The 25,726-nt window shown below is 44.6% G+C and overlaps 1 protein-coding gene across 3 annotated transcripts in view; it reads left to right on the top strand.

Annotated features, from left to right (window-relative positions):
* The first annotated feature begins 268 nt into the window (after positions 1–268).
* ydjc (YdjC chitooligosaccharide deacetylase homolog) overlaps positions 269–25,726 on the top strand; it is a 143,366-nt gene continuing 117,908 nt past the window's right edge. Inside the window, exons 1-2 of one of the 3 annotated variants that reach the window (XM_036131012.1) lie at positions 269–379; positions 2,039–2,215. In XM_036131012.1, coding sequence (XP_035986905.1) covers positions 2,052–2,215 — 164 coding nt within the window. In that variant the 5' untranslated portion in view covers positions 269–379; positions 2,039–2,051. The remainder of the gene's footprint in view (positions 380–2,038; positions 2,216–25,726) is intronic. The other 2 variants (XM_036131013.1, XM_036131011.1) reach the window with 2 other exon arrangements.

Below are 25,726 nucleotides of genomic sequence, written 5' to 3'. Positions count from 1 at the left end.
TTGTTATGTATATATTTATAAATGTTAAACATATATATTTAAATGAATTAAATGCAAAATATTTCATCACATGACTTTCTCAGTACTTGATATTTTTTAGAACATAACATAAAACTATTTGGCATTTGACATTTTAAAAGTCTTAAGTCCCCCCTGAACTTGAGAAAATCCTCGTTATTCGATGCTGTAGCGCACATCTTCCCTAGTTACTGAGGGGAAATAGGGAGTACCAATATGGCGGCTGTGGGCTTCAAAGCGACTCGTTCAAACAGACGGTGATTAGCACTCCAGTGTATTATATAGCTCAGTGGGTGCTACCGGTACGGATCGGGTAGTGACACTGCGGTGGGTTCAAACATACACACTTTGGATGTAATTGGTAAGTTGAATTTTTATCTCTTTTGTACGGGTCTCGTGTGTGTGCGCATTGCAAAGGATTTGTAAACAGAATAACCCAGGTGCTGAGTGCCGCTTCATAAGGTTTTTCGTGTTTCTGCGGTCACAATTTCTACTTCTCTTCGTATTAGCTACAGACTGACCAACTGGTGTCAAGAAGAGAACTGTGTGAATGTCTCACCTACGTGTTATAAAGCATTTTTCTACAGCCATACAAAGATATTTAGCGTAAAACGTATTGTTAAGCCAGACTTCTGTTTTACATTTGAACAGAAGCAGGTTAACGTAGAGCAGACCAATAACACATAAGCATAACATTAATTCATAAATAATTATTTCTTTACAACACCATAGCAACGCCTAAAAGCTACCAGGTGAAATAATAACCTCAATTAAAACCTTTCATACATTTTTAGAAATGTAAAACATGGTACTTCACTTCCAGAGAGTTTAGTTGCAAAGTAGAAAGAAAAAATGCAGTTGGGGAATAGCCTATTTATCTAATCAGGTTAGACATTGTATAGGGCTATTTTAATAAAGGAGACAAGTGTACTAAAACAGACTTCTTTTATCTAGTTGGACAAAACATCTTTGAGGAAAATGTAAATACGTAATAGAATAACTAAACAAGTAAGAAACAACAATTTCTGTTTATATGCATAAATACACACATGCATATACATATACTGCCAAAAGGGAACTAAAAGTAAGTAAACGTTTCTTGAAATTATCCTTGATTTTATCAGGTAAATTAGGATGTCAATGGAATAAGATTTTTGCACTTAAAATAGGAACAACTTATCTCCATCATCTTGTTTCAAGTGCAGTATATCTAATTTAGCTCAAGTGCGAGCCACCAGATTTGACAAAGGATAGGTGTAGAAACGTTTTCCGAAAGAACTGGGCAAATGTCCTGTTGCCTCTGATTTAAGCCTGTTTGCTGTTGTGATGACCCGGATAACAGAATTTGCACAGGCATTCTGCAGTACTGCCGGTAGATACCAGCATGTCTGTTTGTGCATGTGCTCATCGTGACCTTTGTTGGACTATATTTAGGCACAAAAAGGACTAACAATACACTATCAGGATGGACGATTGGTGTATATAACGTTATTTTATCCTGATTAAACGGTTTTTGGTCTTTTTTTTTACAAGGATATGAGGTGCTATATTCGTTTAAATCAAAACTGAAAACCCATCTTGTTTTTGGCCCATAATAACAAGAACATCGACCAACATATTTAATGCGTATTGATCTTTTCACTCGATACCATTTGTCATTTGTTATTGGTCTCATAACCAGTGACTGTTTCAATGGGTTTTTGATGTTTTTATGTTTTCAGGCCTTGCTGCTGAAATGTGCTATACAAATAAACTTGACTTGACTTCTTTTCCAGAGATTTTGTTTCTTGTGCCCAAGTTAAAGAATGTGGGATTTGTTATATGCCCTGCTACATGGCCATCTAATACCATTACAAGCTGATAACAACACATTTACCTGGAAATTATTGAGGTTCAGCACCTTCCTTTAAGATATTTTAAACTGTCAAAAGGAGGGGAAGGAACAACCTATTCCTTGAAACATATACACTAACTCATGGCAAATTCAGTGTTTAATCTTTGTCCTGTGTGTCCACCACAGAAACCTCCAAGCAATGCCACTGTCAAGATTGTTGATGGTGGTCACAGGAGATGACTTTGGCTACTGCCCGAGAAGGAACCAGGGTATTGTGGAATGCTTCTTGGCTGGAGGCATTTCCAATGTATCCCTTCTTGTTAATGCCTCAGCTGCCAGAGAGGCAGCTGGTCTGGCTGGCAGGTAGTGTCATATTACACTGCATTTATTTATTTTTTTAATTCTAACACAATCATTGTTAAGCAAACGTTAAAAGATACAGATACAAGGAGATCTCACTGATCATGACCTATTTTACTAATGTAAGCTTTTTTAGATCTATACAGTTTTGAAATTAACTGAAAAATGGAATAAAAATCGATTGGATTTAGTTTACTGGGCAAAAACGTTAACTGTATTGTGAGCGTTATATATACCAGCATGTTGAGTGATCTGTATTTGGTTGCAGTACAGATTTTGCATTGTGCAATTATTTCTTATTCTAATCCTGCATGTGCAGGACATTTTTATCAATAACATAAACAACAACACATGTGACAACACCTAAAAACAACAACACATGACAACCCTTTGCTAAAATTCATATCGACTCATTTAAGAATCTAAGAGCTGCAGAAACAAATTAGTTTTTCAATCTAATTGTCCCACATCTTGACAACAGATATTTGTTCTCTGATGAAAGTAGCTTGAACTCATGGTAGTGTGGTTGATCTGGATTTGCCAGAATGGCTTTGGGTTTTTTGATTGGCCTAACCTTGTTCAGTTTAGTCATGTTATTTAAGACTGCACCAGGAATTTTGCAGCACACTTGGGCAGTTCCCAACAACTTGTTTCTGTTCCTGCAACTTAAAAGCCTGATCCAGTAGATGAAGTTAAAATTCAATACAGGCTTATTAAAACAAGGATAAAACCTTAGCAAAAAAATACAGTTCACATTAAATCCACAATGGTTATGATTAAAAACATTGTTTCCTGGTGAGACTTCTTACAGAGTGAGTCAACTTGGGCTTCAAAGGTCAGCCTGTCTTCAAGGATAGTTCTCTGGTAGATCCATCCTAGTTTATATCTCAACATTTTCCCCTGCAATAATCACAGGTAAGACAACAGTGCTGTTTTTTCTAAAATCAATGTTCAATAAACTTAAATGAACATTTTTACGCATAAGCGAGTATAGATAATGTATTGATAATTTAAATAAAACTTAAAAAGTGCACCAGCAGAGTGAAGATGTAACAGTTAATGGTAAAGTAATTTAACATTTACCTATTAAATTAACCAGAATCGCTTCGAAGCCGTACGGAAGTCTTTCTCCATGGCCTCTCCGAACTCTTCCCACGCCCGAGTTTTTGCCTCGGCGACCAGCCGAGCCGCCTGCCGCTTCGACTGCCGGTACACATCAGCTGCTTCCAGAGTCCCACAGGCCAAAAAAGCCCAGTAGGACTCCTTCTTCAGCTTGACGGCTTCCCTCACCGCTGGTGTCCACCAGCGGGTTCAAGGGTTGCCGCCGCGACATGCACCGACAACCTTGCGGCCACAGCTCCAACTAGCCGCCTCAACAATAGAGGCGTGGAATATGGTCCATTCAGACTCAATGTCCCCCGTGAAGCGATTCTGGTCCACTATCCGGCGTCTCAGGAGGGGGGAAGCAGTGCAGTACCAACACTGTTTACAGTGGGGGTGGTGTGCTGCTGACCTCGACTCGGGACGTCGTGCGTCGGTGGGCGGAATACTTCGAAGACCTCCTTAATCCCACCAACACGTCTTCCATTGAGGAAGCAGAGCCTGAGGACTCTGGGTCGGGTTCTCCCATCTCTGGTGCTGAGGTTGCCGAGGTTGTTAAAAAGCTCCTCGGTGGCAAGGCCCCGGGGGTGGATGAGATTCGCCCTGAGTACCTTAAGGCTCTGGATGTTGTGGGGCTGTCTTGGTTAACGCGGCTCTGCAACATTGCGTGGACATCGGGGGCAGTTCCTCTGGATTGGCAGACTGGGGTGGTGGTCCCCCTATTTAAAAAGGGGGACCGGAGGGTGTGTTCCAACTACAGAGGAATCACACTCTTAAGCCTCCCTGGTAAGGTCTATTCAGGGGTTCTGGAAAGGAGGGTCCGTCGGATAGTCGAATCTCAGATTCAGGAAGAGCAGTGTGGTTTTCGTCCTGGCCGTGGAACACTGGACCAGCTCTATACCCTCAGCAGGATTCTTGAGGGGGCATGGGAGTTTGCCCAACCAGTCTACATGTGCTTTGTGGATCTGGAGAAGGCATTCGACCGTGTCCCCCGGGGGATCCTGTGGGGGGTACTCCGGGACTATGGAGTACCGGACCCTTTAATAAGGGCTGTCAGGTCTCTGTACGACCGGTGTCAGAGTCTGGTCCGCATTGCCGGCAGTAAGTCGGACTCGTTTCCGGTGAGAGTAGGACTCCGCCAAGGTTGCCCTTTGTCACCGATTCTGTTCATAACTTTTATGGACAGAATTTCTAGGCGCAGCCAAGGTGTTGAGGGGATCCGTTTTGGTGGCCTTAGGATTGCGTCTCTGCTATTCGCGGATGACGTGGTCCTATTGGCTTCATCAGGGCGTGATCTACAGCTCTCACTGGAGCGGTTCGCAGCCGAGTGCGAAGCGGCCGGGATGAAAATCAGTGCCTCCAAATCCGAGACCATGGTCTTGAACCGGAAAAGGGTAGAGTGCCTTCTCCGGGTTGGGGAGGATGTCCTGCCCCCAATGGAGGAGTTCAAGTATCTTGGGGTCTTGTTCACGAATGAGGGGAAGATGGAGCGGGAGATCGACAGGCGGATTGGTGCAGCGTCTGCTGTGAAGCGGGCGCTGTACCGATCCGTTGTGGTGAAGAGAGAGCTGAGCCAAAAGGCGAAGCTCTCGATTTACCGGTCAATCTACGTTCCTACCCTCATCTATGGTCACGAGCTTTGGGTCGTGAACGAAAGAACGAGATCCCAGATACAAGCGGCTGAAATGAGTTTTCTCCGTAGTGTGTCTGGGCTCTCCCTTAGAGATAGGGTGAGGAGCTCAGTCATCCGGGGAGGACTCAGAGTAGAGCCGCTGCTCCTCCACGTCGAGAGGAGCCAGTTGAGGTGGCTCGGGCATCTGGTCAGGATGCCTCCTGGACGCCTCCCTGGTGAGGTGTTCCGGGCACGTCCCACCGGGAGGAGGCCCAGGGGAAGACCCAGGACACGCTGGAGGGACTATGTCTCCCGGCTGGCCTGGGAACGCCTTGGGATTCCCCCGGAGGAGCTGGCCCAAGTGGCTGGGGAGAGGGACGTCTGGGCCTCCCTACTGAAGCTGCTACCCCTGCGACCCGACCCCGGATAAGCGGAAGAAGACGGACGGACGGACGGACTATTAAATTAAGTAATGCTCCTTACTGATGTAAATTGCACAATAACGCATTAAGTGTCTTTCACTCTAAAAATAAAAAAGTTTTCGTAGCTGCTGAAGAGGTGAATCAATGTATCTTACACTGGTTCCAAATATTTAATCCTCAATGACAAAGCTACAAAGAATGTCCAAATGACAAAAAGTAGCATGTTCTAATGTTTTGTCAGACTGCCTATAGTTTTGATTACGACACATTCATTGTGACCTTGTTTTAACAAGCTCCTGCGATGTAATTTATTTACTCCTAGAGTAACTTTAATTTTTTGCCAAGAAATAATGGAGAGAAATGGACTGCTGTGCAAATTCTTCCCCAGCCCATTCTAAAATGGGATTAAGGTAAACGCACATTGGTGGCTAGTTCATGTGTGACGACGATGTCTCAATCTACTTGAGACACTCTTTAAATATGAACTTAATGAACCCTGGCTTTATCATCTTGGGATATGCCCTTGCAATCAGGGAAGAAGAAATTCCATGATGGAATAACCTGATTATTCAGTATATTCTATATATTTCATTATTGACTATAGCCATTAAGAGACTTTTGTTTCCCTATTATTTGTTTTCACCAAACCTGTGCAGCGAATGCTGATCACAATCATTCAAGGTTTGTTTCAGCAAATTGCAATCTCCTTAGATGTTTTCTATGCTCAATCTATGCCAACAATTTAACATCTAAAACAATTTTTTTTTTTAAATTCCACGAGACAGAATGCTTTTTCTGACATGGTTGTTGAAAATGAGAAGCTACTCATGGCATCATTTAAGGTTAAGTAACTTAATGCTGTCATGTTTGGTTTGAGATATCTGACCCACATGCAGAGAACACCGGCAAACAGGAAGCAGTTTTAACAGTTTTTATTGATCTTAGCGCTAGGATTCAGGGAGGGTCTCAGAACCGGGGAATACGCAGGGACCGACTCGGGCAGGTAACACGGGATCTGTGAGATAAAGGGGGAGAACGGTTAACAGAGAAACACGCTAAAGGAAAGTTCAGCTATACACGTACGCTTACCACGGAGCTCTAGGAACTAAGCCGGGGGGAGTGAGATGGGCTCAGCTGATGTTTGAGGAGCAGATGACGAAGTGACGGAGGTTAAGCAGGGTCCGAGCAGCGTCGGCGGGTCCAGGGATCCGGAGTGAACAGCGGGAGGAACCAGGAGAGTCCGGGGGTGACCAGGGTGAATCCGGGGAGGGAAACCTCGTGCCCAACTTGGTACCACCAAGGGAGTTTGAGGGGAAGGTCGCCAGAGCAGAATTTGAGCACACGAGAGCACTGGAGAAAACACACGAGACAAAGATTAGATCCTGTCATCTGTGAGCAGAGGAGAGCGCAGAGCCGGCAAGGCTGCACGGCTCTGCCTGCTGAGCCCTGACGCCCCCCCCCCCCCCCCCCCCCAAAACGGTCGACCCAGAGGTAGAGGTGGAGGGACGAGAGGACAGGAAGGAAGAGAGGAGAGACTGGTCAGTGACAGAGGAACCGGGAACCCATGACCAGTCGATGATCGCAACCATCCCAGTCGGAACCCTTTACCTCGTCGACGGGAATCCAGTATCCTCAGAATCTTGCGTCCTTGATGGTCCTGGGAGGGTGGAGGGGGTTCGGCCAGAGGGCACAACGGACTGGATAAGACAGGCTTGATTTGGGACACGTGGAAGGAGGGGTGAACACGAGAATGAGAAGGCAGACGGAGGCGAACAGTGGTGGGGCTGATCACTGAGATGATTTCATAGGGACCAGTGTAACGGTGAGCCAGTTTACGACGGGAGGTGCGGGCAGGTAGGTCACGGGTGGAAAGCCAGACCCGCTGACCGGGATGGTATTGGGGCGCCGGAGTGCGCCTCCGGTCAGCGAATCGGCGATTTTGTTCAGCTGTACGCAGCAATGCTTGGTTGGTCTGGGTCCAGAACTGTCTGCAGCGGTGGATGTGCTGATGGACTGAGGGGACGGCGATTTGCTTCTCTTCAGAAGGGAACAACGGGGGTTGATAACCGAGGGAGGCCTCAAACGGGGAGATTCCGGTGGCTGTGGAGACATGTGAGTTATGGGCGTACTCAATCCAAGGCAGGTACTAGCTCCAATCAGATGGGTTAGTGGAAGTGAGGCAACGGAGAGCGGACTCCAGCTCCTGGTTCATCCTTTCTGTCTGACCGTTAGTTTGGGGATGGTAGCCTGAGGTTAGAGTGTACCTCGCCCCTAGGGCTGAGGCAAACTCTTTCCAAACACGGGAGGTGAATTGGGGCCCACAGTCAGACAGGATGTCGTGAGGTATACCATGCAGGCGAAAGACATGTTTTACCAGGAGCTGGGCCGTCTGAAGAGCTGAGGGGAGTTTACGGAGAGGGATCAGATGGCAGGCCTTAGAAAAACGGTCTATGATGGTGAGTATGGTGGTCATACCACTCGAGGAGGGAAGGCCAGTCACGAAATCTAGAGCTATATGGGACCAGGGACGTTCGGGTACAGGTTGCGGTTGGAGCAGGCCTGCAGGTCGTCGGTTTGATGGTTTGTTCTGGGCACAGACAGGGCAGGAGAGGACAAAGTCTTTGATATCTCGGGACATGTGGGGCCACCAGAAGTGTCTTGAGAGAAGAGAACTTGTGCGAAAAAGCCCGGGATGGGCTGAAAACTTCTCTGAGTGAGCCCATTTAATTACTTGCGCACGGGCAGACGAAGGGACATAACGACGGTTGGGAGGACCATTTCCAGGGTCCGGGTCAGAAGCCAGGGCCTGGGAGATCTGGTCTTCAATCTCCCAATTCAGAGCACCGAAAGTGCAGGTTGGAGGTAGAATAGGTGCAGGTTCTTTCTCTAGGTCGGTGGGAGAAAACTGGCGGGAGAGTGCGTCTGGCTTTTGGTTCCTGGATCCTGGACGGTAGGAGATGGTCAGATTAAAGCGAGAAAAAAAAAAAGACCAACGTGCTTGCCTGGGGTTTAGGCGTTTGGCGGACTGGAGGTAAGCCAGATTCTTGTGATCAGTCCAAATCTGCACAGGCTGCTCGGACCCCTCTAGCCAGTGTCGCCATTCCTTCAGAGCGAGCTTGATCGCCAGGAGCTCACGGTCACCAACATCATAGTTGCGCTCTGCTGGGCTTAATCGCCGGGAGTAGAAGGCGCACGGGTGTAACTTCTGGTCCTGGTCTGACCATTGAGACAAAACTGCCCCCACTCCAGTCTTGGAGGCGTCGATCTCGACTATGAAGTGTTTTAGAGGATCAGGGTGTATTAGTATGGGCGCACGGGAAAAACTCTCCTTCAGGGCGGTGAAGGCTGAATCGGCCTCAGGGATCCACACAAACGGGACCTTAACAGAGGTGAGGGCATGAAGGGGGGCTGCGACCTGGCTGTAACCTCTGATGAAGCGCCGGTAAAAATTGGCGAAGCCAAGGAAACGCTGGAGTTCCTTTCTGTCCTTGGGTTTGGGCCAGTCGAGGACAGCCTTGATCTTTTCTGGATCAGAACGAACTCTGCCTCCTTTTAAGATGAGTCCAAGGAAATTAACTGTGGATTTGTGAAACTCGCATTTTTCAGCCTTAACATAGAGCCTGTTCTCGAGGAGACGTTGGAGGACAAGACGAACATGATGCTGGTGTTCTGTAGGATCTCGGGAGTAAATCAGGATATCATCCAAATAAACAAAAACAAAAATATTCAGGAAGTCACGGAGAACGTCATTCACGAGGGCTTGGAACACAGAAGGGGCATTACACAAGCCGAAAGGCATCACCAGGTACTCGAAGTGGCCAAAGGAGTTTTAAAGGCCGTTTTCCACTCATCCCCCCGGCGGATTCGAACTAGGTGGTAAGCGTTACGGAGGTCTAGTTTTGTGAAAATAGTGGCTGATTGAACTGGTTCTAGGGCTGAAGAAAGAAGTGGGAGCGGGTACTTGTTTTTGACAGTGATGGAATTTAACCCGCGATAATACACGGGCGGAGCGACCCATCTTTCTTCCCTACAAAGAAAAAACCCGCTCCGAGGGGAGAGGACGAGGGGCGAATGAGACCTGCAGCTAATGACTCCTTGATGTATTTCTCTAGGGATTGTCGCTCAGCCTGAGAAATATTATAGAGTCTGCTAGTCGGCAGCGGAGCACCTGGGAGGAGATCGATTGCACAATCATATGGATGATGGGGTGGCAGCGAGGTGGCCCGAGCCTTATTAAACACCGACCTTAGATCATGATACTGCTCGGGCACTAAACTTAAACTCTCCGCATCAACCTCATCAGAGGTTGGATCGGAGACGGGGCTCGCTGGAACGGCTGATCGCATGCAGCGCGAGAGGCAGTTAAGAGACCATGACTCGACTCGCTGCTCAGCCCAGTTTACATGAGGATTGTGGTGGCGTAGCCAGGGATAACCTAAAACTAACGGGGCGTTTTTTACCAGAAAAACGAAAAACGAAATCTGCTCCCGGTGATTACCTGAAACCACTAGTTCGAGCGGCTTGGTTTGATGAGTGATAAACGGGAGAGCCCCGCCGTTTAGAGCAGACACACGAAAAGGTGTCCTTAAAGGCACAGTCTCGAGGCGGGCGTGACTTACAAAGGCTTGGTCAACTAAATTAAAGTCGCAACCCGAATCTATAAAGGCAGATAACGTAAAAGTGTCTCTGGTGGTAATAATACCTGCGGGGAGACAAAGTCGCGGAGGAGTTGGAGCGCATTCTAATTGGCCCACCGGCTTCTCCGCTAAACCCGACGGGCCGAATCTTTTGGCTGCTCCGGGCAGGAAGCGATATAATGATCCGGGGAAGCACAGAAAATACAAAGTCTTGCGTCCATACGCTGCTGTCTCTCAGTTTGAGAGAGTCGTAATCGGCTCAACTGCATGGGCTCAGGGGGTGAAGGAGGAGCGAGTGAGGGGCGACTGGGGTTGCGTTCAGGTAGCGGCGCTCTAACTGGGAGCGGCCGTTCCATCCTACCCCGGCTGCGGCTTCTAATTCGATTATCCAATCGGATAGCAAGCGAAATGAGCTCATTTAAGGTAGCTGGTTCTTCCAGGCGGGCCAGTTCATCTTTAAGAGGCTCATCAACAGCCTGGAAGAAAACAGTCTTTAGTGCGCGTTGTTCCCAGCCGGCTGCTGCAGCCAGTGTGCAGAACTCAACTGCGAAATCGGATAATCGTCGCCCGTGTTGCTTGATACCTAGTGAACGACGGGAGTCCTGGACCTCGTCGGATTCGGCAGAAAAAAAACATTTTAAACTCATTTATAAACTCGGGAAAGGAACAGTCAAAACGCTGGTAGGCAGAAAAACGGGACTCAGCCCACTTTAAGGCTCTGCCGGTTAGTAAACGCAGAACATAGGAGATCTTAGAGTCATCGTGGGGAAAAAGATTCGGAGAATGATTAAAGACGAGTGAACACTGAAACAGGAAACCGCCACAATCTCCACTATCCCCAGAGAATTTCTCCGGGCAGGGTGAATTGGTCTCGGGGACAGGTGGAGGAGCGACGGATGACGCAGGCACGGGGGCGGGGTCTGGTGGAGCTGGAGCGGAAGGCTGGGGATTGACGCTGAGTGCGCCTGTAAGCTGGTTGAGCTGAGCAGTGAAGCCCTGCAGCTCGCCCCGCATGGACATAACTGCCTCTTCAAGGCCTCTAATTTGGTCCTGTTGGACGGTAAGCGCCCTGCCGAATGTCTCTGCTGAGTCTCTTTGGCCAGAGTGTTCTTCTGTCATGTTTGGTTTGAGATATCTGACCCACATGCAGAGAACACCGGCAAACAGGAAGCAGTTAGATCTTAGCGCTAGGATTCAGGGAGGGTCTCAGAACCGGGGAATACGCAGGGACCGACTCGGGCAGGTAACACGGGATCTGTGAGATAAAGGGGGAGAACGGTTAACAGAGAAACACGCTAAAGGAAAGTTCAACTATACACGTACGCTTACCACGGAGCTCTAGGAACTAAGCCGGGGGGAGTGAGATGGGCTCAGCTGATGTTTGAGGAGCAGATGAGGAAGTGACCGGTGAGCGGAGGTTAAGCAGGGTCCGAGCAGCGCCGGCGGGTCCAGGGATCCGGAGTGAACAGCGGGAAGAACCAGGAGAGTCCGGGGGTGACCAGGGTGAATCCGGGGAGGGAAACCTCGTGCCCAACTTGGTACCACCAAGCGAGTTTGAGGGGAAGGTCGCCAGAGCAGAATCTGAGCGGGTTGTGGATTTGGGAGCCTGGTCTTCAAAACGTGGAGTCACACGAGAGAAGGGTTCCAAAAACACGAGAGCACTGGATCGAAAAACTCACGGGTCTGAAGCTCTGGAGGTGGCCTTTAGGCATACCGCGACAAGGTAACACTCTGGCATCCTCCCGCTGTTCGTGCGCTGATCTTATAGTGCGCTGAGGCGCTGCTGAACTCGCTGCAGGTGTGTCAGTCCCGCCCACCGGTCAGCTGCTGTCACCTGTGAGCAGAGCTGGCAAGGCTGCACAGCGCTGCCTGCTGAGCCCTGACAATTGCCAGGTTAAACATAATCATTCATGCTGTAAATATTCTTAAACAGACTACACCCTATATCCTTTGTATAATCCAGGTGGTGACTGGTTTTGGACAGATAGTGTAACTAGCATTACTAATGCATAGGTTACAATGCTATTATATGTAACTGCAAAGCGTAATATGAACAGAGATGACCTGGGGCCTCATGTACAAAGGGTGCATACGCATCAAAAACTGATTATAGAACTGGGTGCTGCTTCACGGGAGCTTCATGACGTTTTAAAAACTATTGGTCCATTTGGGGCCACCTAGCAGGTGTGGTGCAAAACTGTTGATGATATGAAAACAATAGTACATTCCAGAGACATGCTGTTATTACAGCGCTTTGAGTGGTCATTATGACTAAAAAGTACTATATAAGTTCAGTCCATTTACCATTTTACAGACAGTAAACAGGCCAGCTGATATCCCTCCGCTTACACACATATCTCTCTGTTCATCTCTCTCCCTCTCAGGGAGAGAGATGAACAGAGAGATGACAAGCTCTCTGAACAGAGAGATGAACAGAGAGATGACTCTCTCTCCCTCTCAGGGAGAGAGAGTTAGTCTCAAGTCTGATAACCCCAAAGTGCTTTACACTACAGTCAGTAATTCATGCACACATTTACACCCATGCTTCTTCAGGACATGAGTCTTCTTGTCCATGACATCAGAAACCAGAAAAGACGACTGCAACACATTAAGCTGGAATCAGATTTCTCAATTCTGGACATTTTTGGGGTAGTTTAGCTGTGTATGTGCTTTAATGTTTTCTGCTGAATAGTCTCCAGAGTCTCTGGAGCTGCCCCGCTTGCTGGCTGTTAACTGTGGAAAGGATTTTCTGAACGGAGCTAAGTTCCTCTCGCACTCATGATGAGATCTAACCTGACTCTAGCCATATGGATTTCGCTCCGCTTAGCTCCACTTACATCCATCTGGGACCTCTCCCATAGAGAGTGATTTCTCCAACCAATTTTATTGTCTAGGCAATCAGGACGCAGGGCTGGAGTTTCATAGATGTGACGTAGTGGAGAAGCGACCGTGACGTGAGACTGTTTTGATTCAGATAGCAATGGCGGCTCGCATCGAGGAAGCAAGCGTTAACATTGATACTGCTATTTCTTCCGTGTTGTGCAATCTACCTAATATTGTTTCATTAAAAGAACATCAGAGAACGGCTCTGAAGGCTTTTGTTGGTGGAAACGATGTTTTCGTATGGAGATAGGGGCTTGATGTAACAGTTGTGGCACAATCTAAGTATGAGATGGCCTCAGTGAGCAAACTATGTGGATCAATAGAAGAAGGTACCATTTCAGCATTCAAATACAGGTGTGGTGATGTGTGTGTGTGTGTGTGTGTGTGTGTGTGTGTGTGTGTGTGTGTGTGTGTGTGTGTGTGTGTGTGTGTGTGTGTGTGTGTGTGAAACCTCACGGCTCTTGGCAGGTCCATATTCAACGAGGTTGGCCTCCAGATCCAGGGTTCGATCCCCCATCTGTCAGTTGGCGGCATCAGGCTGTTGCAGTTCCTGCGGGCAGTTGCTTTTCCAATGTCTCGATTGTCCATAGTTGTGACATGCATCAGAATGGAACCACTGTCCATGCCCACAGCCTCTGCCCGACATTCACAGTCACATCCATGACGGTTAGATCTTCCTCGCTGAGATTCACCAGAAAAAAGAGTTAGGGCAAACTTGGGCAGGTCAGTGTCTCTTTTGCCAACTTTCTTTTTCTTTCCTTCACTGATGACCTCACCTCTTTGCAGAGCATGCCTCTTTAAATCACCCAGATGCACGCCATGGCTCCAGTCCACATGCAAAGTTTAATTTCTGCAGCAAATTTTTCTCCGCCCTCTCTGGGATTAGGGAGAAGGGCAGCGCTGGCCTGAATGTCAGCTGGAGTACATGGTCTAAACACCAGCTGGGGTTCATTTTTTCTGGCGACCTCCAGCATGGGAAATTGATGAATCTGTCCTTCCCCCGTTTCTTGCTGTTTCCCATTTCTTAGCCATGTGAAATCTGGAGAGGCGTGAATAAAAAGAGTTCTGTTTCTGGCTTTGGATGACTCTTGTGGCTGCTCTGTCTTGGGAGTGACTGGGTCTAAAGAGAGGGGGATCTTCTCATAGTTGTCCACACACTGCTCCATCGGAGCCACCCTGCTTTCCTAGCTCACCTCGATCCTCAGGCTTGCCTCGGTCCGTATGCTGTTTAGTGAGTTAACATCTTTGCTGTGGGGAACAAGAGTCCCGCCATCTGGAGGGCCTGCAACTCCGCCTGTAGTGAAGCATATGGACAGGAGGGTGAAGCACCACTAAATCTGTATGGAGGTGGGAACATGGGGTCAGCAGCAGCACAACCAGCATTGTCACGTCTGTTACCCACGTCCCCACATAAATATTGTCCCTGCCATCTTTTTCAGTTCAGACTTTACTTGTAGCTTCTGTAAGCTATTCACTCCAACATTTTACTCATATTTCCCTATGATCTAAATTCTCTTTGTTAATCTTTCTTCTACTTTACTTTTTCTCCCAGTCTCCATCCATCAGCTCAATCACCTTATTTAACTGATTTATAATCAGTTAAATAAGGTGAGGGTTCCATTATAGTAGATCTTTATCGGATAATGCTGTATCAAAACTTAAAGAGTCTGTCCCCTTTTTAATATCCTCAGTATTGCAGAAATGCCCTGTAGATGGCAGCAATGCTGTTTCTTCCCATTCACAGTGTCACTTCCTCATTGCGTTCTGCATTAGACAATGTAGCTCCCTTGAAAAAGAAGGTGATTATTCACAGGAAGCTGGCTCCCTGGTTTAATCAGAGCTGCGTTCCTTGAAGCACAATGTTAGGAAATTGGAGAGAAAATGGCGCTCTACACACCAAGAGGAATCCTACTTAATCTGGAGGGACAGTCTATTGTTGTATAACAAGACCCTTCACAGAGTTAGAGCAGCATATTTTTCATCATTAATTGAAGAGAATAAAAATAATCCTAGATTTCTCTTTAGTACAGTTGCCAAACTTACCCAGAGCCACAGCTCTGTTGATCCATCCATTCCCTTAGCTCTTAGTAGTAACGATTTTATGGGATTCTTCATAAATAAAATTGATGCCATTAAAAATAAAATAATTGGCATGCTCCCAAACATGATTACCTCGTCCTCAGTAAGTGAGGAATCTTTAGAACCTGCGCAGTGTTTGAACTGTTTAGAAGCAGTAGAGCTTTCTGAGCTATCTAAAATTTTAGCTTCATCTAAACCTTCTACCTGTATGTTAGACCCAATCCCAACCAAGTTGTTTAAGGACATATTCCCTTTGATCAGTGGTCCTATTTTAGACATGATTAATCTATCCTTAGTAAATGGATATGTACCACAGGTTTTTAAAGTAGCTGTTATTAAACCTTTACTTAAGAAACCTTCTCTTGATCAAGATGAGTTAGTAAACTACAGACCTATATCTAATCTTCTTTTCTTATCTAAAATTCTTGAGAAAGTAGTTGCTAATCAACTTTGTGAACATTTACAAAGCAATGACCTACTTGAGGAGTTTCAGTCAGGCTTCAGAGCTCATCATAGCACTGAAACAGCTCTGGTGAAGGTCACTAATGATATTCTCATGGCCTCAGATAATGGACTTGTGTCTGTACTTGTCCTGTTAGATCTCAGTGCTGCATTTGATACAGTTGATCACAATACTCTCCTACAAAGACTTGAACATACTGTAGGGATTAAGGGGAAAGCATTAGGCTGGTTTAAATCTTTTCTGTCGGACAGATTCCAGTTTGTTCATGTTAATAATAAATCTTCCTCAAACTCTAGGGTCACCTGTGGAGTACCACAGGGTTCTGTCCTTGGACCAATTTTCTTTACTATATATATGCTTCCGATCGGCAAAATTATCAGACAGCATGGGATTAATTTCCACTGTTATGCTGATGATACTCAGCTATATTTATCCATAAATCCTGATGAATCCAATCAATTACTTCGACTGCAGTCATGTCTTGATGACATCAAAAGCTGGATGACTTTAAATTTCCTGCATCTAAATTCTGACAAGACCGAAGTTGTAATCTTTGAGCCAGAGTCCTCAAAAAACAAACTTCTTAACCAATCACTTAATCTGGGTGGCATTAACTTGGCCTCTGGTAATAAAGTAAAAAATCTTGGTGTTATTTTTGACCAAGACATGTCATTTAAATTAAACAGGTTTCCAGAGATTCCTTTTTTCACCTCCGGAATATCGCCAAAATTAGAAACATTCTGTCCAGGAGTGATGCTGAAAAACTGGTCCATGCATTTGTTACTTCAAGGCTGGACTATTGTAATTCTTTACTATCAGGAAGTCCACAAAATGCAGTTCAAAGCCTTCAGCTGATCCAAAATGCTGCAGCAAGAGTTCTGATGAAAATCAACAAGCGGGATCATATATATCCAATTTTAGCTTCCCTTCATTGGCTTCCTGTTAAATCAAGAATAGAATTTAAAATTCTTCTTCTAACGTATAAAGCCCTTAATAATCAAGCTCCATCATATATCAGAGCTCTGATTACCCCGTATGTTCCTAACAGAGCACTTCGCTCTCAGACTGCAGGTCTGCTGGTGGTTCCTAGAGTCTCTAAAAGTAGAATGGGAGGCAGATCCTTTAGCTATCAGGCTCGTCTCCTGTGGAACCAACTCCCAGTTTTGGTCCGTGAGGCAGGCACCCTGTCTTTTTGACAAAACTTATAATTAGAGTGGCTCATGTTACTCTGAGCTACCTTTATAGTTTTACTGCTATAGGCTTAGGCTACTGGAGGATATCAGGATCTAATTCTCTCACTCTATAGAGTTCTACTGTTCTTTAATTATGCATTATGTGTTGTCATTTCGGCTTTAACTTTCTGTTCTCTCTCTTTTATCTTCATAGTAGGTACAGCTGGTCTGGCGCTCTGTTAACTGTGACATCATCCAGAGAAGACGGCTCACCCGCTACTACCATCTAATGTAGAACAGATTACTGGATCAATGTGTGCTTCTGTGCTTTTTTGTCTCTCTTGTTGTGTCTCTGCTCTTTCTTCTGTAACCCCCAGTCGGTCGAGGCAGATGACCGTTCATACTGAGCCCGGTTCTGCCGGAGGTTTTTTCTTCCCGTTAATGGGGAGTTTTTCTTCCCACTGTCGCTTCATGCTTGCTCAGTATGAGGGATTGCAGCAAAGCCATGTACAATGCAGACAACTCTCCCTGTGGCTCTACGCTTCCCCAGGAGTGAATGCTGCTTGTCGGGACTTTGATGCAATCAACTGGTTTCCTTATATAGGACATTTTTACCAATCTGTATAATCTGACCCAATCTGTATAATATGATTGAACTTGACTTTGTAAAGTGCCTTGAGATGACATGTTTCATGATTTGGCGCTATATAAATAAAATTGAATTGAATTGAATTGAATTAATCAAAGTGCCACCCCATAGAAAACCAAACTTTTTCCAGGAAACAGAGTGAGAGGAATAGGGCACACCAAACCTTTATAGATTCTGGGTTAACATAGGAAGTGGGAATAGCCTTTATTTGAAAAAATACGAGCCCTGCACACACTGGTACGATCCTGTTCTCATCTAACATCTAACTCCTCTCTGAGTCCAGACAGATTGGTCAAACATTTTTCAATATAAAGAAACCCGGTAGATTGCATCAAGTCTTGACAAGCAGAATTCACTCCTCATGAAAGAGCGTAGAGGCACAGACACAGTCGTCTGCATTGTTGATTTGCAGCAATTCCTTATACTGAGCAAGTTTGAAGCGACGGTGGAGAGGAAAACTCCCCTTTAACAGGAATGAAAACCTTGAGCAGAACCAGGCTCATTGTGAACGGTCATCTGCCTTGACCGACTGGGGGTTAGAACAGAACCACACATTGATATGCCAGACCAGGTGTACCTGATATGAATAAAAAAAAAGACAGAACAAAAGGTTAAAAGCTGAAATAACTACAAACAATGCAAATTGGAGGACAGTAGGAGAACTAAGCAGAGTGAGAAAAATAGACCCCGATGTCCTCCAGCAGCATATAGCCTATAGCAGCATAACTACAGAGATAGCCCAGGGTTACCTAAGCCACTCTAACTATAAGCTTTGTCAAAAAGGAAAGTTTTAAGCCTAGTTGTCAGGTTCAAACACCTAAAACATTCATTAAACAACAAGGGGAAGAAAAGACAACATACGTTAGTTTATTTGCGAGAACAGCAGAGATGTGCGCTTCCTCTGTCTTTATTGTGTATAGGCAAGGCAAATTTATTTGTATAGCACAATTCAGTATAGAGACAATGCAAAGTGTTTTACATGATTAAAATATAGGAGAATAAAACAGAATACGGAATAGTCTGAATAAACTCAAACCGTAACACCTATTTAATAGTAATAAGTAAATACGTGATAAATGCAATGAACATGGTAAATAAAGTAAAACATAGAGAATAGTAAAAATAATACCAACATTTCCCCCTTGTTTATCATGAATTTATTATTTTTTTCACATTACTTCACAGATGTATGTCACCTTGTTTCTGATCTCCTTGTATACTGGTTTATGCCTCCAAGATAGTCTGTAACTCAGAAAGATAATCTTTATGTGTCAAATTTTGCAAGTTACTAGTGGATCTCGGTGGTTGATGTTTGGGTCCCGAAAATCTCCTTCCACTCTTCGAGTCATAGGGGTATATCCTGTAATGGAATTAACTGAAAATCCCGATTGACATTACAGCAAGACATCAAAACATCAAACCATAATAATTTAGTCTTTCCACAGATTTTAGCCAATTGTTTTTTTAGGTTTTAAGTAATCATTTCCACCTTCCCCTGTGACTGGGGATGATGCACCATACTGTTATGGATATTAATAATTATCAATTAAGTGAGCACACCACTCATGAAAACAAATGATGCATCGTTTGTTTTTAAGTTATTTTAATTCAAAGGCATGAGCGTTTGAATGTCACTGTCCCCCAACGCAGTCAGGAAACAGAGCAATGAGAAAAAGAACACACTAACTTTTATACATTCTGGGTTAACAAAGAAAGTGGGAGTTATCGTCAGAGGAGTGCAGCCACTGGTACGATCCAGTTCCTATCTAACTCAACTCCTCTCTGTGTCCTTGGATGTGGAAACACAATAGTGAATCTGTGAGCATTAGAGCTTCTTTCACACGGGAAATATGCAGGTGCATCCAGACAAGATATGATCAGAGTTACATACATCAATAAAATTTTCACAACAATCCTCTCTTCTGATGCTGAAATCATCACATAATAAAGAAAATTTTCAAACACTGTGAGCATGTAATAGTAAAAAAAAAAAAAAAAAAAAGGAAATTGTGTAAAAAAAACATAAGCAAAGATAAAGAAAATAAAATATTAAAAAATAATTAGAAGGAAAATGTTAAAACATACATCTTACTGAATTTTAAAATACTAGAATGCTGAACATCAGTATCAACTCCCCATCTGGCTTAGAGTTATTACATCATTATAGCATTTTAAGTAATGTAAAATCCATCTTCATCAGTACTGTCATCATCTTTTAATTCAGAAACATCATACTTCTCCAAATTATGGTCAGTATAAACAGAAAGCATGTCTGCATCATTATTGATCTTCAGCATAGTGGCATAAGTCATTTTCATTACCGTTCTCTTAACCATTGGAATAATACAACATGAAAGAAAAATCTAAATCAAAAAGAAAATAGATAGAATTCCTCCAATCTTTATTAACCAGGAGGTCCAACCACCAGAAACGAGCCAAAACACAGGATCCCAGGATGAACCAGTATTTTCTTCCTGCTGGATTGTCAGCAACTGTTGTAATTTATCATGGATATTGGTCGTGTTGTTAGACACATCAGGAATAAAAGTGCAGCATTGTTCCCCAATTATGTGACAAACACCTCCTTTCTCAGCTAGTAGGTAATCTAGAGCCAGTCTGTTTTGCAAGGTCATTGTTCTGATAGCCTGTTGTTCCTTTGTCAGAGAGGAGAAACCTTTTTCAATTAAAGCAGTGAGATTTTCTAACTCAACAGACAAGTCATTGATTCTATGTGCTGCATTAGCAACACCATAATGAGAAAATAAAATACCCAAGATCCCTTTTGCTGTTTAAGCCTCGCCTTCTGTTCCAGTAACGGGTAAATTGAATCATACATAGTAATGTCAGGTAGTAAATGAGCTAAAAAGTACACTCCAGACAAATCAGCAGGCAGATACAAATATGATCTAATTCCACACATCCAAACCATGTTCTTAAGACATGAAAATACATCTCTGCTGGGAAAATTTACCACAACTGCGGTTAAGTTACCTGTACCATACAATTTACTTCCGTCTGGCAAAGCTGTAAGATTAAGGGTTAAAACATAGGGTGCTGGAAATGAAGATCCTGGAATTGTATAAGGGTCAGATCTAACCACACATGACTTGGAGGAGTGATTTCTATGGGTCATAGCACATGAAGCAGGTATGATAACTTTACAACCTAATGTCCTTCCCAGGAAATGGGGTGTGGATTCTTCCTGAGCCACACAGATGTCTGGATCTCTTATGGGATTCCTACTACCTCGAAACCTGTGAAGAGTTTCTGTTACGGCACAAGTTAAATTAGTCACATCAGAAAACTTACGTATCCTTTCGGTCTTATGGTGTAATTTTTTACCCACTAAAAATGGTCTCCACCAACCTGTTAGATTGATGACTAGGGAAAAAGGTTGCTAGAATATAGGCAGTGTCAACAGAAACAGGTAACAACAATGGTTGGTTGTCAAGAGCATGTAGAATCAAAGATAAGCATAACAACTGTCATTTCTCGTTTTCCGTGCAGTCTGATGTATAAGTTGTCACTAGATGTTATGAGCATGATCATGAAAGTCACTGAAGTGATGGGTCTCTCTTTGAGTCAGCCGATGGGTATGATTGGTGTGATTACTTAGTTTAGTCACAAATTGTTTGTGTTGTACCTTTTCTTCAGTGAGCACAGGAGTGATAAAAATGAGTGTGACGCCAATCACCAGTTCTAAAAACTTCAGTCTTCCGTACCGCTGCATGTTGATCTTGGCTGTGGAGTGGATTGTCCTTTCTTCTGGTACTCAGTACTTTTTTTTTTTTTTTAAAAACAGAAACGAAAAACTAAATAAAAATCCTGCTTCCTCTCCAGAGTGGCTCTGCGCTTCACGCTGCCCTGTTACCGGCCTGGTACAGGTGGGCGGTCGTTGGAACCCTTTGTAGGCAGAGGGTTCGGATCTGGATGCTGCTCAGGTGGTGTTCCTTTGAACGCTTTGCACTGTGTGGCATGGATCCAGGTGTTCCTTCCTTGGACCTTCATGGCATTGTGGGTCACCAGCAGGATCTGGAACAGACCAGTCCAACGCTTGTCTCTCCAGTGGCTCCTTCTGGTGTCTCGGATCAGCACCCACTGTCCTGGCTGGAATTGGTGCAGGATTTTATCAGCCACTGGGGTTAATGCAGCTCTCACGGCCTGATGGGAAAGAGAAAAAAAAAAAAACGTGACAGAACCTTACAATATTCTAACATTGAATATTTAAAATGAGCAGTTATTATTGTGGATAAGTTAGTATTGGGTCCTCCTCCCCAGTGCTCGCAAAAAGAATTTCAAAGGACTTAGATTAGCTCTGGATCTATTTCTCATCTGCATGTACAAGAGAACCAGAGGTTGCTTTTTTTTTTTTTTTTTTTTTTTTTTTTGTGAACTTTTCCTTTTCTACAGCTACTCCTGATTTGGATGATAAGCACAATATGTTTTTAATTAAGGTGGTGTGGTGGCCTAGTGGTTAGGGCAGTGCGCCTGCACTCAGAGAAGGATGCAAGCACCCGGTTCGATCCCCACAGCCTGCACTCTGGGTCCCTGAGCAAGACCCTTAACCCCAGTTTGTTCCCCGGGCGCCGCACAGTGGCAGCCCACAGCTCCCCAAGGGGATGGGTTAAGATGCAGAAGTGAATTTATCCACTGTGAGATCAATAATGTTCAATTATTATTATTATTATTAATTAGAAACTCAGAAGTTTGCTGATTTCCTGCAGAGATTTGTTTACTAAATATGTCCCATTATCACTGGAAATTAAGTCCTGGACCCCCCAGCATGGAAAAGATCTCCATTAATAAGGCTTTAGCGACGGCACTGCTGTCTGCGTGTTTCATTGCAAAAGCTTCATACATGGAAAACATGTCCACGACCACTAGCAATATTTATTTCATTCAACAGGTGTCAGCTTAATCAAATCCATTATCAGATGTGGGAATGGAAATTGTAGAGGCGTATGTGCAGTTTGTGGCTGTGCAGGAACCCTAGACGGGTTGTAAGAAGCACAGATCAAATACTTTTTGCAGTAATTTTTCAGCTACCACTGAAAACCCATTTGTGTACCAATATTTTTTAACCATATCCAGCATCGCCTCTCTGGACGCATGATCCAATTCATGTGTCCATACCACAGTTTTTCCTTCCACCAACTTACAAGCCTCAGTTAAAGCGATGAGTTGAGCTGTTTGAGCAGAATAGGAGTGCTGTAAAGGACCCGAGCGTAAAACACCTGAGTCAGACCACAGCAAACCCATTTCAGTTTAAACCTGGAGCAGAACGGGAGGAGGAGCCGTCAACATATAATACGAAGTCGGTGTTAGACAAAGGGGTGTCTTGTAAGTCAGGACGAGGGGTACAAACAACATTTAAGACAGCTGCGCAGTCATGACTTTACTCATCCTCCTCTGTAGGCAGAAGTGTGGCTGTGTTTAAAATACTGCATCGTTATACAGTGATGTTAGGCATGTCCAATAAAATTTAGGAAAGTTTAAGCCACCTTGCTGCTGATAAATAAGAAGTCTTTTGTTCCAGGAGGATGATAGAAACAGAATGTGGAACAAAAACTGTCAGAGAGTTGTAGCCAACAATGTCACGTGACGCTAACACTGTTTTCTCAGCAATAGCAATAGCGCACAAACAACCAGGTAAACCAGCTGCAACAGCGTGAAGTTTACTGGAAAAATAGGCCACAGCTCGCAATTTGTCACCATGAGATTGCAACAAAACAGATGACATGAAACCAGATTTTTATCCATCATTTAAATAAATGGTTTGTCAGAGTTTGGCAAAGCCAGCACCGGTGCAGAGGACAAGGTTGCTTTCAGAGCAGAGAAAGCCAGTTCTGCCTCAGACGTCCATATGATTTTACCAGCAGCTGCTAGTCCCCGTCCGTGTATTAAAGCAGCCAACGGAGATTCAAGCTTGGAGTAGTTTGAAATGTGAGCTCTGCAGTAACCTGTCATACCCAGAAATGAAATAATTTGTTTCTTTGTGATTTGTTTTAGGATTTTTAGAGCCACTTTGATCCGCTGAGGTGACTAATTTTTGCTTTTATGTTAAAGAACATGGCCCAAAAATGTGACTTTCTCCTGCACAAACTGCATTTAGATTTTGAGACTTTATGGCCTTTTTTAAAGAGATGTTAAAGCTATTTCAACATGTCTGTCCTGCATTGATTAGCTGATTCGGTACAGATTAACAAATCATCAATGTATTAAATGAGAAAGTTTCCACAAGTCAAAGTCAAGTCCGTCAGACACAAGGGGAATACTATGTAAGTCATCTGAATCATTATGTCACTGTCAGGTGTCACAGCATTTACTGCTGAGACAAAATGTTAAGGCACAGGAGCAGCTGGAAGCTTCCATTCGTATGCATACAAAGATTTATCTAGGGCCCAAAGTACTGCAGTAAAGTCAGAGTCCTGAGTGTGAACCGTCAGTCCGTCAGAGGTTAAAATGATAATGTCCAAACTACACATCAAAGCTCTATCCATAAGATTTAAAGGACACAGACGAGACACCAAAAAAAAAAGAAAAAAAATTGCTTCAGCTTCACTCCCTGCGGAGTGAAACACTTTAAAAGAAACAGAAAAACTTTTCCTAACTGAAGCTGAGACAGAATAAACATAACAGCCACTGAGCTTTGGCTGTTACTTGATACATTTAGCAGATAAGAGTGAGTTGCACCCGAGTCAACAACAAAATAAATTTCTTCACCTATTACTAGCGTAGAAAACAAGGCATTTTTATTTTAAAAGGCAGGGGTTTTTGTGTGGAGATGCGTGCCTGTTGTAACCGCTGTGGCACATTCTAAGTGTGTGATGGCCTCTGTGAGCAAACTATGTGGATCAGTTGAAGCAGGTACCATTTCAGCATTCAAACACAGGTGTAGCGGTGTGTGTGTGTGTGAAGCCTCACGCCCCTTGGCAGGTCCCTTCTCAACGAGGTTGGCCTCCGGATCCAGGGTCCGATCCCCCACCTGTCAGTTACCGGCACCAGGCTGCTGCGGTCCCTGCGGGCAGTCGTTCTTCCAATGTCCCAATTGTCCACAGTTGCGACATGCATCAGAACGAGACCACTGTCCACAACTACAGCCTCTGCCCTTGTGTGCATGGCCACGTCCACGATGGTTAGATCTTCCTCATTGAGATCCATCAGAAAACAGGATTAGGGCAATCTTGTGCAGATCAGTGTCTCTTCTTTTTCTTTCCTCCACTGATGACATTACTGCTGAGCAGAGCACGTTTCTTTGAATCAGCCAGATGCAAAACTTGACTCCAGTCTCCAGACAAAGTTCACTTTCTGCAGCAACCTTTGTCCTTCCTCTCTGGGATTAGGGAGGAGGGCATCGCTGGCCTGGATGTCAGCTGCAGTCCCCGGTCTAAACATGGGGTTCATTCGCTCCTGTCACCTCCAGCATAGGGAATTGATGAATCTGTCCTTGGTTTACTCGCTGTTTTCCATTTCTCTGGCATGTGAAAAACAGAGAGGTGTGAATAAAGTCCAGTTCTGGCTTTGAGATGACTCTTGTGTCTGCTCTGCCTTGGGAGTGACTGGGTCTGATGAGGGAGGGATCCTCCCGTAGTTTTCCACCCGCTGCTTCGTCAGAGCCGCCTTGCTTGCTGAGCTCGCCTCGCTCCCCAGCCTTGCCTCGGTACGCATACTGTTGAACAGGTTGATGTCTTCTCGGAGGGGGACAGGAGTCCAGATCCGGGTCAGCCACCTGGAGGGCCTGCAGCTCCATCTGCAATGGAGCATATGGAAAGGAGGGTGAAGCACCACATGTCTATATGTAATTTTTAAACAAGGGGTCATCAGCAGCACAACCAGTATTGTCACGTCTGTTACCATGTCACCAGAAAAATATTTTCCCCTGCCCTCTGTTTCAGTTCAGAATTTAGTTTTAGCATTCATTGCAGCACTTTATTCATTTTTTCCGCAGATCTAGATCCCTGTTTTTTTATATATATATATAGATATATATTATTTTTACTTTTTACCTAGTCTCTCTCCATCAACTGTTTAACCTTATTTGACTGATTTATAACTTATAAACTTATAAACTGACCTATAAACCTATTATATTTATAAACTTCTATTAACGTATTATAACTTATCTTACCAAATTAAAGCACATTCAACACAATCATCTCCACTTTTCCCCCCATAATTTTATGTATTGGAGAGTCTGGAGGAGGGGGAGACACCCCCGAGGCCTTTGAGGTTCCGGAACCCATTTTTTTACCACAGGCGGCACGTCTGCCCGTCCTGGCTTTCTCCTTTATGAGGTGTAGAAATGCTAAGACCACCCGCAAAACCCTTTGTCTTGCTTGGTCCTATTGTTACCAATAGACCGGGTCCTATTGTTGCCAATAGACCAGCCCTGTTCTCCAGACAGGGTCAGGCCCTCGCGCTGATGTTCCCACTCCACCAACTCTGCAAAATTAAATTAAACAAGTATTAGGAGATGATGGTTAATGTACAATAAAA

This window comes from Fundulus heteroclitus, unplaced genomic scaffold (assembly GCF_011125445.2).
Source record: "Fundulus heteroclitus isolate FHET01 unplaced genomic scaffold, MU-UCD_Fhet_4.1 scaffold_40, whole genome shotgun sequence".
Classification (NCBI taxonomy): domain Eukaryota; kingdom Metazoa; phylum Chordata; class Actinopteri; order Cyprinodontiformes; family Fundulidae; genus Fundulus; species Fundulus heteroclitus.
This window is presented reverse-complemented; position numbering and strand designations above follow the sequence as displayed.